Below are 15523 nucleotides of genomic sequence, written 5' to 3' on the forward strand. Positions count from 1 at the left end.
ATATATATATATATATATATATATATATATATATATATATATATATAGCCATACCCCAGTTAGGTTTTCTTGTTAACGTTTCCACAGGGCTATCAATTACAGGATCTCCAAGGACATTTTAATGTTTACCCTTATAAGATGACCTCTGTTCAACATAATTTTGACTGTTTCCCATTTTATTTCACTATGATTTAGAGTAACTGAATGAAATCAAAGATATATTTTTTCTGTCTTTACCTCTTTACATCTGCACAAAGATTAATAAGTATTTTCAATTAGTAAATATCATCTCAAAATAATAGAGCCACTCATATTTATCTTGCTACTGTGAGAAAACTGATGGTGATATCATAATAAACACTTTCAAGCTCAAGAGGAAAAGACTAGAGTTTTCTCTGGCATGGCCAATTTTAGTTCAGCTTCTGACTGATGAATATTTCCATCTCAGACCCTGGAATCTGAATTTTCTTAGAACTCATCAGTGTTATAACTTCATATATACCTTGGTTTTCTTCACTTTATGTAGTTTCGTATCAATTCCTTCAGCTTAAGATAAAACAATTATTTTCATATTTATGTATTATTTAGAGTTTGGATGGTAAAGATGAACTTAATCCAAGCTCCTCATTTTAAATATGAGGCAACTGAGACCCAAGGAAGTTCAGTGAATTGCCCAAACTACACAGTTTAATTACTGTGAAGTCTTAAATCAGAACCCAGGCCTCCCATCGGAATCAGTAATTTTTTTTCTGCCAAGCAGTACTGAGCTCTATTCAAAATAACTATAAAATCTTACATCTACCAGTAGCCCCTCAACTAAAAAAATGTGTACTACCTGTGAGTATCCTTTTGCAATTCTAGGCACTCTTTCCAGCCTATGGAGATCTTACCAACCCTTAAAGGACTATTCGTATCGTCCCACAATCTAAAAATTCTCCAATTCCCTTTTCTAAATTTATTGAGATATGTTTATCCATTCATGATTTGAACATTTGCGTTGTTTCCACTTTGGGGCTATTATTAAAATGCTTATATTAATATTCATATATAATTTTATATTAGTATTTGTGTAGAATTTTGAGTAGTATATGTTTTCGATTCTCTTAGGTATGTACCTAGGAGTGGAATTCACATGGTAAATTTATCAATGTGTATCTATTTGGAGAGCTGCTAGACTGTTTTCATAGGAGCTGTAGGATTTTTATATTCCCTCCAACAGTGTATGAGGGTTTCAGTTCTCCACATTCTCACTGGTACTTATTATCGGCCTTTGGACTATGGCCATTTTAGGGGTGTGAAGTGCTATCTCACTGTGGTTTTGATTTGCATTTTCCCGCTAGGTGGATATGTTGAACATCTTTTCATGTGCTTATTGGCCATTTGTTTATCTTTTTTTGGAGAACTGTTTATACAGAACCTTTGCCTATTTTTAATTGGATTATTTGTTTTCTTATTGGGTTTTTGTAATTCTTTATGTATTTAAGATATCTCTTATGAGATATATGATTTGCAAAACTTTTCTCCTATTCTTTGTGTTATCTTTTCACTTTCTTGATAGTGCCCTTTGAAGTGCAAAGCTTTTCATTTTGATGATGTACAGTTTACCTGTATTTTTTTTGTTACTGCTTTTGCTTTTGGTGTCATGTCTAAGAAACTATTGCCTAATCCAAGGTCATGAAGGTTCACACCTATGTTTTATTCTGAGTTTTGTAGTTTTAGCTCTTACGTTTAGCTCTTAAATCAATTTTGATATAAACTTATATGGCGTGAGGTAAGAATCCAACTTCGTTTTTTCACATGTGGATATCCAGTTGTCCCAGCACCATTTGTTGAAAAGATTATCATCTCCCCATTAAATTTTCCTGGCCCCTTAATGAAAATCAATTGACTGCAAATGTAGGTTGTACTCTCAATTCTGCTACACTAATCTGTATGTTTATCTCTATGTCAACACCACACTGTCTTGATACTGTAGCTTCGTAGTAAGTTTTGAGAAGTGTGAGTCCTCTCCAACTACTTCTTGATTATCCACACCGTCACCGAGAAATTTGATCATGTACCTTCAAATATATGTATAAACACTACAGATATACTAGTTTTTAAATAGAATAGACACGCTAATACACTAAATTGTGTATGATATAATACATATGCAAAAACTGAGTTTACGTGAAAATGAGATTAAACAATACTTTTAAAATAACACTAAATGTTATTTTATAGAAAATTAGCAGGTAAATTTCCACCTTCCCTTATGTCAGATTTATTTGAAAACTAGTCAAAAGGTGTTGCATATTTCAGGTTTTTAAAAACTGGCATAAAAATTCCCAAAGTCTTTTGTATCATTAATAAATAAAATAATTTTAAAAATATTTATTATTACATATTATCTCATCCAAATCACATCTTTTTAGAACATCTATTTTGTGTGTATTTTTAACATATATTAAATATCAGTACAATAGTTCATATCCATTTTTCCTTCACATAATTTTGTCACTCAATATTATAACTCTAAAATATATAAAAACATAAAATTCATCCATGATAATGTATATAGCTGTCATTTATACTCAGTCTTTTGTGTGTTATATTGTGACTATAACAATTTATTAAACCATTCAGTTTGTCCCCAAATTATTATTTTTATTAAAAAATGCTATGTTGACATCTTACTATATGTCTCCTGGTACATACATGCAAGAATATTACTAGGAAATATACCTGGAGGTAGGATTATTGGCTCATATGATACATGCCTCTTTAGCTTTACTAAATACTACCAAATTATTTTCCAAAGTGGCTGTACCCATTTCTGCTCCCACAAGCAATGTGTGGGCATTCTTATTGCTCTATATCTTTATTTCTGAAGAACGTAAAAGTTCATTTAAAAGGTGATTACTGAGCTTCTTCTAATTGATTCGAACTTTGAAGAAAAATGTGATGAGATTATTTTCTTTATAAGGACAGTGTAGCCAAAGTGGTTTTTTTCTTTCTTTATTTTATAATTTTATTTTATTTTATTATGTTATGTTAGTCACCATACAGAACATCATTAGTTTTTGATGTAGTGTTCCATGATTCATTGTTTTTGTATAACACCCAGTGCTCCATGCCGAAATGGTTTTAAATATCAGATTTTTTAGAAGAAAACTGAGTTTGTCTATGGACTATTAAATCTTATGTCTCAATTGAGAGTGAAAAACCTAACATGTCTAGAAAAATCTAATTTGGGCCGGGTCTCTCAAACATTTCTTGATTTTTTTTTTTTTTCCCTTCTAGTGCCAGGTGCTGTTCCTACTGAATCCATCCAAGGAAGTACTTTTGAAGAGAAGATATTTCTTCAGTGGCGAGAACCAATTCAAACATATGGTGTCATCACTTTATATGAGGTAGTGTATACATTTATTAGTGATTTAATTTTTCATTATAATTTCTGTGATAGCTAGACCTGCTAGTATTTAAAAATGCATAATGGCTTCATGTCTTCTATGAAGTTTAATGCCTGTGATAGTTAACAATGGTTACTGCATAGAAGCAAAAAAAAAAAACCCTGAGTTTTTCAATTATGTATCATTTCAGGATATATATTTATAATGATTTGGATGTTTCTAGACTATATGTTATTATATGTAAAGACAAAACATAGTATTAAAAAAAATCACTTTTACTAAAAATAAGTATTTTGAAGTGTACATTGATTAGGAGGCAACCACATGATCCTATTCTTGCTAGCTATAAAATAATTTACTACTGAATTATAGAAGAACGCTGATTATCCAATTAGCAAAGTCAATAGACATTGTCTCAGGGGTAACAATAGAAAAATGTCTTTTGGTTTCTTAGTATTAGCCCAAAACATCCTTTAGACTTCCTTGACTAGTTTTGTCTACTGAGCCATATCAAATGGTTGAGTGATAGAGAGCAGAGAAGAATTTGATGAATTGTTTGAGGAAAAAAATAACAGCAGTAACAGGGGGTGACAGTCATCATCACATCTGTATGAGCATCATTTCACTGTGCCTATTGTCATAGAAACAAGCAGGTGCATTTTTTTTAAGCAAGCATTTATTTGAATGCAAATTTAACAAAATTATATGTTGTTAGGTTTCTAAAAATCACGGCAATTCCTCCTATGGAACCTCTGCTTGAATACCTTTCAGAACCACTGACAAAAGCCTGAGCAGATTAGCTGTCAGACAGTAATCACCAGTAAACCCCCTCCCTGACCCAACTAGCCTCACATTTATATTTCCTTATACCTTTTGAAAATTGGTATTGAAATGCAAAAAATAATGTTTTTAATTGAAAGCTAAACAAAGTAAGAGAAAAGAGAAAAAAGTTGATTTTCATGTTAAGTTATTGGTGCTGTTCATTGGGCTGCTTCATTATAAAAGAATTCAGTGTTATGAAAATCTGTGGCTCAGCTTTGAAAGAGCTAAGTGTTATCATCAAACAAGTTCATATTTTTTCTCAGTGATCAGAATTTTTAGTTAATATTGTTGGGCCCAAGACCATTTTCTGGTCTCACTTTTGGAGATTCCTACCTAAGAATAACAGAATATTTTACTAGAAAAAATAACAGCCTTTGAACCAGTGTTAAGTTCCAAGAAATAAGTCCATCTGTCCTAAAAACCACATGTTGATATCTAGACAGACAGAAATAATAGCTAGATTCATTCTTCTTGATGCCGCTGAATACACATCTTTGTGTAATAAGTAACTTTAGCATGAAAACAATAGGAATAATAATTCAAAAGGAGAATCCATTAATCTCCGTGAATTCAGCAGCCAGGGTCTCCCATTGAACACTGATCTAAATGCTGTTATAATTGGGGATACCTGAATGTGCCATAAATCAGGGTTTTAGAAATCAGATATAGGTAAGTAGAGTAGGTTGGTTTATTTTTCTAGGTACCAAAGGGAAAATGTTAAATGTGTGAATCAGGCTTCACTGATTAAATACAAGTTTTCTGGCCACCAGATCTTTCTCTTTCCCCCATGTTTTCCAGAAGTAGGAAGGGGGGTTTCTGTTCTCAAAATAGGCCTTAGGTGGGGTCTCAGGACGGAGTTCTTCTTCAGCTACGATGCACTGTATGCTGTGCCCAGCCTGTGTGAGAGTCAGTGATAGGCACAGCTTCCTCCTGGAGCCAAGGACCCATGTTCAGCCCAACTTGGTCCCCTCCGGAGGACCACAGTCTGTGGGTACTGATATCACGCTAAGGAAATAGAACAGTTGCCCCCTCAAAAAAAGCAGGAACCTTAGGGACAGTATGTTCTTTCATAGAAACACACTTGATTATAGGTAAAAACTGGAAGGTGAGGTAAATTATCGTGATTGGAGAAAAACTTAGTAACAAATGATACAGGTGTTTCTTTAGGGCAGGGAGCACAGTTGGATCATTTTTGCAGGAGAGAAGAGAAAACAGGTAGAATGCTGTAGATGTTGTAAATGAATATGCTATGGGTTCAGGTTATTTTCAGTTTCTCTTTACGTCTTAGGAAATACACCAAACCATCAGTGATTGGACAATGCTGACATCATCGTTTTCTGCCAGGAGTCATGGCAGTTGATAGCACTAAAGCATTCTTCTGATCTTAGTCTTTGCCTCTCCTTTTCATTCCCCTAACAACCATCTTCAGCCTTCTTGAACTAGCCTTTCCTTCCTGCTCTCCCCACCTTTTTTCAGGTTCTAGCCCTTCCTGTCCCTTTACTTCTCGATCAGCCCTTTATTTTTATCAGAGTCATTTGCCTAAAACCTAGACTGATAAATACAGCCTTCCTCAACAGCGATCAAAATTTTTATTTTATTAAAATAGAAATGTAATATCGCTCTCTGAAAGAATATTTTAAGTACAGAAGTATTCAAAATAATATCCTTGCTTCCCAATTTCACTTTTCAGAGGTAACAACTGTTAACAACTGGGTGCATGACCTTCCAAAATTTTATAAGGTAGAAATTATAGTGCAAGTTCATTTATGAATAGAGATCGATAAAATTTAATAAATATTAGCAAACCCAGCATTTTTTACAAGAATAAGATGCCATTAAGACACCTACCTCACATCATTAAAAAAAAAAAAAAAGGATTCATGTTCTAAACACAAAAGTTAAAACTACCAGAACACTATAAGAAAAATAAGGTAGGTATTTCTGTAATGTATCTTACTAAGCTTGACATAAAATTATATTTGAAAGTTATATTTTAAAAGATTGACAGATTTACTTATATAAGAATTTAAACTTCTGAACAACAAAAGATAGCAGTAGGAAAGTCTAAATACAGACAGAAGATTTGAGGAAATTATTTTCAAAATTTATAACAGTAGATGGGTTGTTGGCCACAATAAACAGACTTGATAGAGATTGCTAAGAAATGGACAAAGCATTCCATTAGAAAAACTAGACAAAGAATAAGAGGAGGCAATTCATAGAAAAAAAAAAATCCAAGTAGCATTTAAGCACGTGAAGAGATACCTATCCTACCTTACTAATGATTCAGAAATGAAATAAAGCAAGTGCTACAAAAAGTTTAAGTTTGTGTAATATCAAGTGTTAAACAATGACATGGGGAAATGCATGTGTGTATAGACTGTTGATGGGAACATACATTTTGCATCTTTTATGTAGGCAATTTGGGGGATCCTATCAAAATTTAAACATTGCATATCAAGCCTATTTCTAGAAGTTTATCAGTCAGTAATACTCCCAAATACAGAGGGTTATTATATGTCCAAGTGTTTTCATTGGCTCTTGATTGCCTAGTAAATAAACTCCAGACTCCTGGTCATGTTCCCAACAACAAGCTTTGGGAACAAAAAGAAAAAAAGAAAGAAAGAAAAAAAAATATATATATATAAAAGAGAGAGAGAAAGAGGCAAACCAGGAAAGAGGCTCTTAACTATAGAGAACAAACTGATAGTTACCAGAAGGGAGTTGGGTAGAGGATGGATTAAATAGCTGATGGGGATTAAGGAGTACACTTGTCATCATGAGCACTGGGTGATGTATGGAAGTGTTGAATCACTCTATTGTACACCTGAAACTCATATTACCCTGTATGTTCACTAACTGGAATTTAAATAAAAACTGTGTGTGTTTGTATATATAGAGAGAGAGAGAAAAGAGAGAGAGAGAGAGTGTGTGTGTGTGTGTAAGGTAGTGGGAGAAGACAGAAGTATAAAAGATACTGTCCCTTCTCTATTAGAAGTAACAGTCCTAACAGCAACTAGCAGTAGAATGAAATAAGTACTAAAAGCAAATCACTTTAATGTGTGAGGAGTATAAAGTGCAGTGTCGTGTGGGCACGTAGCAAAGTCGAATGGTCTGGATTTGTCAACTCATGGGGGCATTCAACAGTTGAAGACACCTCAAGATCCCAGGCCTGGATAACTGGGCTTAACTAATCACTACTGACTGAGATAGGTAAGAGTGTAGAAAGAAGTAGAATTTAAGGTCCATGTCAAGAAGTTTCATTTCATTATTCAAGGCCTGCCATGATCTAATTCCAATTCTCATTTATTACTGCATCTCCCACTATTTTTCTCCTGGAATTTAATGAGCTTACATATATGGAATTTTCTTTTCTCTGAAAACCTTCTGAACGATCACACCACCTGCTTTTGCTTATTTCCTTCTTTCCTCCTGATGCTCTCCCCTCCTCTCTCCTCCTGTGGGACTTCTGCTTCTCTTTCAGTTTTTCATCCAAATATTGTACTGTTCTCTGAAGTATCCTAGATTCTTTCCTCCCCGGAAATCAGATTTTATTATTCCTTCTTCCAATTGCGTGGCTCTCCATTAAGGGACTGTATTTAACACTGGCTGAAATTCCAATCAACTCACACTCCCTAGAGGATTTTTAATCCCCTCCTGGCCAAAAATTGCATGTTTTTCTATTTTTGGTCCTCTATGAATCTTTTAGTTCAGAACTTGAGACTGTAAGTAGAGGAGGGGAAGGTAATTGGAGATAATTTTAGGCACCTACGTATGAATCAGAAATCATCCAATATTGACCCCATCTTACCTAAATGTGGCCCCCACTTATGTAGGTTGCATGTCAGTTCGCTTTTGACTTGGGACATCCCATAAAACTGCAAAGTCCAACGTGGAACGTCAGTGTTCTTTTTATTTTTAAGATTTTATTTATTTATTTGAGAGAGATAGAAAGAGAGCACAAGTGGGGGGTGAGAAGGGGCAGAGGGAGAGGGAGAAGTAGACTCCCCATTAAGCAGGGAGCCCAATGTGGGACTCGATCCCAGGGCTCTGGGATCATGACCTGAGGCGAAGGCAGACACTTAAGGACTGAGCCACCCCAGCGCCCCGTCAGTGTTCTTCATGTAGGCTGCATCAAAATTGCCTTGGCCCTCAGCCAGAGATACACTGCAAGCATGGAAGCAGTCCCAAACTTTCCTTCTGGGAGTTTCCTGCTGCTTTACTACAGCCTGGCACTTAATAGGCTCTTAATAAACATGCATTGAATGAACAAATGAAAAAATAAATGCCAAAAGGACATGGTACATTTGGGTGTGAGCGTAGAGGTGTTTTTCAGTGTCCTTTAGAACAACTGCTCAGATACATATAGATGGAGCATCCACTCTCCGAAGGGCAGTGGATTCTAGAGTGGATTGCTCCTATTCCTGAGGAGCTGGGTTTTTTATTCCTGGTATTCCAACTCCCAGGTCTCTGGATGGCTTTGACAGGGATCAGTGACTTTTCTGACATTTTGTGTCTGCATCTATACAACACACTTGCTTGTTAGGGATTTGTTAGAAGTGAGGGAGAGGAGGGGCGCTTGGGTAGCTCAGTCGCTTGAGTGTCCAACTCTTGGTGTGACTCAGGTCATGATCTCAGGGTTGTGAGATTGAGCTCCACATCCAGCTTCGTGCTCAGCATGGAGTCTGCTTGAGATTCTCTCTCTCTCCCTCTGTCCCTTTCCCCACCCCCACTCACTCTCACACTCTCTCTCTCAAATAAAATCTTTAAAAAATAGTGAGGAAGGGGCATCTGGGTGACTCAGTTGGTTAAGTGTCTGCCTTCAGCTCAGGTCATGATCCCAGGGTCCTGGGATCGAGCCCCGCATCGGGCTCCCTGCTCAGTGGGAGCCTGCTTCTCCCTCTGCCTCTGTGCTCTCATTCTTCCTCTGTGCTCTCTCTCTCTCGATCTTGCTCTATCTCAAGTAAATAAATAAAATCTTAAAAAAAAAAATCATGAGGAAAAGAGTCCATAATTTTTAAAAGCGCATGCATTAGTGTATATGTGCATTTTTATGGGTCTGGGAGAGAGGATCTGTTGATTAGCAAATTCTTAGAGGGCTGTGGCTGAAAGACCCGTGACGGAGCCCCGTCTAGCTTATCCTGCATGACCATGGCAATAGATGAATACCAACCCATCCGCCCCCGTGGAGCAACAGGTCCTTTGCTCAAGCATTTGCTTTCTGCTCTATAGTCAGTGCAGGTGCAGCAACATCCTACTTGCCGTGGTGTGAGCATTTGTGTAAGCACATGTGCACACCTCTTCTTCCTGGGAGCCTTTTGGGGAAAATATATACTGAGTGCCAAATATGTACTGATCACTGTGGGATCAGAAAGAAGAGTAAGACGTCATTCACTCCTCAGAAAGAAGACAAAATTATGTGAAAAGTTCCACATCCTTTGGCATATTGAAACGATGATTTAAGACTACGAGAGAGGGGCTCCTGGGTGGCTCAGTCAGTTAAGCGTCTGCCTTCGGCTCAGGTCATGATCCCAGGGTCCTGGGATCGAGTCCCACATCGGACCCCACATTGGGCTCCCTGCTCATTGGGGAGCCTGTTTCTCCCTCTCCCACTCCCCCCTGCTTGCGTTCCTTCTCTTGCTATGTCTCTCTGTCAAATAAATAAATAAACTCTTAAAAAAAAAAAAAAGACTACGCGAGAGCTTTCACAGCGTGATGATGTATCACCAAATGAACTGTATGAACTCAGTCATGACATTGGGCGTTCAGCTGAGCCAGTGATCATTGGGCCACATTTTGGAAGCTTTACAGAGAAGTAAAATGGGAACTCTGGCTTCAGATATGGGCGGACGGACATGTTTTGTTCCAATCTCACCTGAACTCCTGGCATCTTTGAAAGCATTTCCTTCTTCAGACACTTCTTTCCTTTTCTTTCTTTTGATTTCCATGACAGCTTTCTCTATTGGCTTTTCTGGCTTGTTTGTTGGTATCTCCTCCTCCACCACTGATTATATTAAATGTCACTGTTCTCTCTGAAATCGTTTCCCCAGTGACTTCATCCATTCCTAAACCATAATATTTCAATGCCGATCACCCCCACATCTCTATTTCTTGGCCATACGTCTCAAATCCCAGCTTGATACCATGCACCCTGTGTCCACAAGCCAGCAGTTCATTTCCCCTCATTCATTCCATCCCACTCAGTAAGTGGGGCCATCTTTTGTTTAAGCCCCAAACGTGGAACCTATCCTTGATTCCTCCATCTTTTCCCCCATATTCAATTGATCACCGACTTCTGTCCATTTTAACTCTCAAATATGCCAGTTCTTTTCATTTACTGCTCTCTTCACGATGCTAATCTTAGTCCCAACATGGCACTGTCAGAGGTGCTGAAGGTTCCCTGTGGTCTCTGTGGTAGTTCCCGGTGGCCTCCCTGCCTCCCTTTACTACTTCCATCCAATAAACCACTTCTTCCCCTGGCAGCTAACCTTGGTCTTTTCATAAGGGAAATTAGATAATTTGGTTTTCATACTTCAGAATATTCCAAGGCTCCCCCTTGTACGCATCCATGCTTCTTATCTTAGGGTACAGAGCACTGCATGGTATGGCCCTCACCCACTCCCCAGCCCCTGGTCGAGGGACCACACTTACCTTGCTTGCTGAGCCACAGTCACACAGGCCTTCTTTCTGTCCATTAACCGTGTACAAAACACTCCTGCTTCATGGCCTTGGTTCATGCTGTTCTTTCCCAAACTCTTGGCATGGCTGGCTCTCTCAAAGTTCAAGTCTCCTGAAATTAACTGTCATCCCCTCAGTGGCCCCTTCCACAACCATTCCTGGTGGTCAAGCACGTATCCCTCTCTGCCTACAATATTCTTTGTCTTAGCACTGTGTTTGTTTCATCTACTGAATTTTAGCATTTTAAAATTATTAATTTACTTTCTGCATCTCTCCCAGCTCCACTCACTGCAGTCCAGATTCTTAAATACCTGCGGGCAGGGCCTGTGTCCGCCCACTGACCACAGTGCTCACGGTGTCAGTGTTCACTCCATCAATATTTGAATGGAATGAATGAATCTGAGCAGGGAGAGAAAGCAGGTCACAGATAGTGCTATCACCTTCCAAGCAGGTGAACATTTATGAGCCAAAGCAGTGTCAGAAAAGCCCAGTGTTTGTGGTACAGAAAATCTTTATCCCCTGACCAGGGCAGAAGGTAATATAATGTCACTGTGTTAAGTATTCAGAGATGAGTTTGGAGAAGAAGATGTAGGCAGGTCTTAAACCCAAAGGTAGGAAGTTTGGACTTTGTCTCCTATACAATTGTGTCCCGTTAAAGTTTTTAGTAAGGCAACAAAACAAACAAGGAGCTGTACCTAGCTCTGGTGGGCAGTGCTTGTCCTCATTTACTTAGACTGTATCATAGCTGTTGAATTGCATCTCTACTTCTCCACCAGACTGTTACCTCCTCCAGGACAGGTACCATGTCTCACCCACCATGTGAGATCCCAGCTCAGAGCCCAGTGCTTGGTTCACTGGAGGCATGCGATGAATGTGTTTAGAATGGGTGAATGAATGAGTGAATGAATGAATAAACTTTGGGGAGCAAATATGCCCTCATAGCTTAGATCTACCCTCTCTGAACCACTGTTTTCTCTAGAAGTGTCAGAACAAGGACTGAGTATACAACTAAGCACACAGTGGTGCCAATGTTGAAGTCCCTCCCAGAGCAGCTGGTGGGGGACACTCTTGACTCAGAGAAACCTTGTGAGGGAAATCGGCTAGAGGGTTAACGACAGATACGCTGCCTAACTCTGAGAGTGGCATGCACTATAGTGATTAGTATATACAGCAAACATTTTCTTGCCAAACTTAGATGATTCAATCTAAATATTCTTTCAGAGAGGTCTCCCTAATTATAATGACATGGTATAAATATAAGAAGAAAGAATGTCAATTATCACTTTGTGTAATAACAGTGTTAGTGTTCATGCACATAAATTATAAATAAGTTTACCTATTTAAAAGCAAGAAAAGTGCTCAGTTTTGCAATTTAAAACTTTTGAATATGCCACATTTAAAAATTATGTCATTACAACCAGTAGAAGTTAGTAATCACCTCTAAAATGCGTGTTCGTGAATAGTTGATGAACTACTTATGGTGAAATTCTTTAAAAAAATCATTTGAAAGGGCAAATTTCAAGACACCTATGATATATTTATTTTCACACATTCCAGATGCGTCCAATGTGCTTTAAACCCCTGTTATGTGGCAACATATGAGAGCCTTCTAGAGTGGCATTGCCTGAAATGGCAGCTCCTAGTCATGCACGGTGATTTACATTTAAATTTTAGTTAATGAAAATTAAATAAAATGCTCAGGTCCTCAGTCTCACTAGCCACATTTCAAGTGCTCTGTCACCATTTGTGGCTGGTGGCTACCATCAGAGTGCAGAATAGAACATTTCCATCATGACAGAAAGTTCTATCGGACAGCATTGCTCCGAAGAAAAGAAGTAAATATGACCTGTCACGAGCACCATGGTCATACCATCAAGAGCTCCTGACACGTGTCTAGGATTTACTGTGAGAGCAGATATCTTTGCCCACATTGGTGAAAACATTTAAAAATGCCCTTGTTTCCAGAAGACAATAATCCTGTTCAGTGCAGAATCAAACTGGCCCTTAGATGAGAGATGAGGCCTTACCCTTGTACGGTCCTTATCTGTTTGAGCTAGTTGTACATTTTGTGATGTTGTTTTAAGCCAACTGTAATGTAGTTTTCCAAAGTGACATTTTGAAAACAAACAACTTCAAGGTATTAGCTTAAACCTGAATTCATCCTTTATGTTCTAATCTACTGGCTTTCAATTCCTCTGTCTATAAAAGTAATAACTCATAGCAGTTTTGGCTGAATCCCTGCACCCCTTCACCGGATCCAGGATTTGAAGAGTATAAGTGAGTAGAGGAGCTTATCATAAAGCATCCGACAGTGCATACATCACAGGGGTTTATTGGATAAAGATGTGATCCCGGTCCACCTGCTTCAGGTATTTTATCGAATTCTTACTCTCTTGCAGATCACCTACAAAGCAGTCAGTTCCTTTGACCCCGAAATAGACTTATCCAATCAAAGTGGAAGAGTTTCAAAACTGGGGAATGAAACCCATTTTCTGTTCTTTGGACTGTATCCAGGGACCACGTACTCCTTCACCATCCGAGCTAGCACAGCTAAGGGGTTTGGACCTCCAGCAACAAATCAGTTCACCACCAAAATATCAGGTATTATACCTTTGTGAGTTATGTCTTTTATCACAGGTAACGTTTTTGTATTTTTCACTGTCAAGGATACAAACCTCACCCCGACTGACCCATTGTGTTCAGATTAACACTTTGGCATGCATGAAAATCAGACTTGTGGAATTGAATGAGATACTGCAAATACTTATAATTCGGGAGCTTAAGATCCTCCTGCATTAGGAAGTAGGCATGTTGTATCAGTTTGCACTGGAGGACCTGAGCATGAGCGAGAGTTCTGGTCTGTGTGCTCCTACCCCCTTCACAGTACAGGTTACCAGAGCAGCAGCATTGGGGAGATATCTGCAATGAGCCGTGAACGACCGAGTGCTCAGCAGAAAGACAGCGTTATATGGAGTCTGCTTCCCGAAGAATCAGCCTTCCTTGGGACCTTCACCATTAGTAGTTGCGATGACAGAGGGGTGGTACCAGGCACTTACAGCCTCCAGCTTTTTGCTGGTAGAGACTCAATTATGCCATCCGACCAAAGACATAATTTGAGAAGTATTTCTGGGCATGTGCAACTGTGCAGAAAATGTCTTTGTGCTTCAGACTAGAGAAAATGGAGTTGCCATCTGCTGGATATATAATAACAATAAGCACAATTCCATGGACATTTCCTTTTTCCCCCTTTGGGTATGAGTGGTGAAGTATTTGAGTTTTGGCCTTGTCTGTTTTGGTTGGGGGAAGATGAGCAGGAGGCTGGTGAGGGAAATAACTCTTTCAATCAGTCAGTGTTAGCTAAATAATATTTAGCCTTATTTTATCTATTGTCCCTCATTTCTAGTTTTTGGAAAGTTTTTGGTTAGAATCAGAGGCAGGGAAGTGCTTACAACAAGAGTACTATGGGGTGTGTGGGTGGCTCAGTGGGTTAAGCATCTGCCTTCAGCTCAGGTCATGATCCTGGGGTCCTGGGATCGAGTCCCATGTTGGGCTTCCTGCTCAGCAAGGAGTCTGTTTCTCTCTCTGCTCCTCCCCCGCTTGTGTGCTCTCTCTCTCAACTAAATAAATAAAAATCTAAAAAAAAAAAAGTACTATAAGCACTCAATTAGGTTTTGAGGGAGGGAGGTTTGGAATTTTGTTTTTAAGCAATTATAACTTAGGAGGAAATTTTTCATCGTTTATGATTTTATTTATGAGCACAAACTCAACTTGAAATTCAATATACACTTGATACTTCATAGGAAGTGTTAGGTAATAACAGTATGGAGAGTTGGAAGAAGAGGAAGACGTCCTTGGGAGGTTAGGAAAGTGGCATAGGTCGTACATCTCTAGAGACTACTAGACTTGGAATCAGAAAATCTGGCTTCTAGTTGTAATTTTCCATGCATGCCCTCTCTGATCTTAATCAAGTGCATTGATACCTGGATGTAATTAAGATGATATAATCTGGTGCTTGAACTTATGATGGAGACTGAAGAGGAAATGTGTGCCAGTATGTGTATTTCCAAGCCTCCATTATTTTGGTAATTTTCCCCTATGGAAATCATATCTCAAAGAGTATTATCTTAAAGAGGATGTTCTTTTAGGAAAAAAAATTCATTTTTACCATTTCTGTTATATAAAAATTCTGGTTGATATGAGTCTGACCACTGTTAGCCCACCAAGTTCATACAGTTTTATCCAAAAACAAAGACAGTTAACATTTTAGTTAGCCTGCACAGACTCATCAAGAGTAACTATTTGATTTTTATAGTTCAAAGAAAATTACAGTTGGGCGCCTGGGTGGCTCAGTTGGTTAAGCGACTGCCTTCGGCTCAGGTCATGATCCTGGAGTCCCTGGATCGAGGCCTGCATCGGGCTCCCTGCTCGGCGGGGAGTCTGCTTCTCCCTCTGACCCTCCCCCCTTTCATGTGCTTGCTCTCTCTCATTCTGTCTCTCAAATAAATAAATAAAATCTTAAAAAAAAAAAGAAAATTACAGTTTATGGGCCCCAATTTTCTACTTTCATGGACCTCAGATAACTATTTTCTATACAAAATATAATTCTGTGTTATGAATCAGAGTTAATTTTT

General features: G+C 38.3%; 1 protein-coding gene across 3 annotated transcripts in view; it reads left to right on the forward strand.

Annotated features, from left to right (window-relative positions):
* Positions 1–15523, forward strand: part of PTPRM (protein tyrosine phosphatase receptor type M) — an 806716-nt gene that overhangs the window by 483417 nt on the left and 307776 nt on the right. For all 3 annotated transcript variants that reach the window (XM_034995810.1, XM_034995812.1, XM_034995813.1), the window contains 2 exons: positions 3283–3392; positions 13292–13493. In XM_034995810.1, coding sequence (XP_034851701.1) covers positions 3283–3392; positions 13292–13493 — 312 coding nt within the window. The remainder of the gene's footprint in view (positions 1–3282; positions 3393–13291; positions 13494–15523) is intronic.

The sequence above is a fragment of the Mirounga leonina genome, unplaced genomic scaffold (genome assembly GCF_011800145.1).
Source record: "Mirounga leonina isolate KUSES-001 unplaced genomic scaffold, KU_Mleo_1.0 Mir_93, whole genome shotgun sequence".
NCBI classification, from domain to species: Eukaryota; Metazoa; Chordata; class Mammalia; order Carnivora; family Phocidae; genus Mirounga; species Mirounga leonina.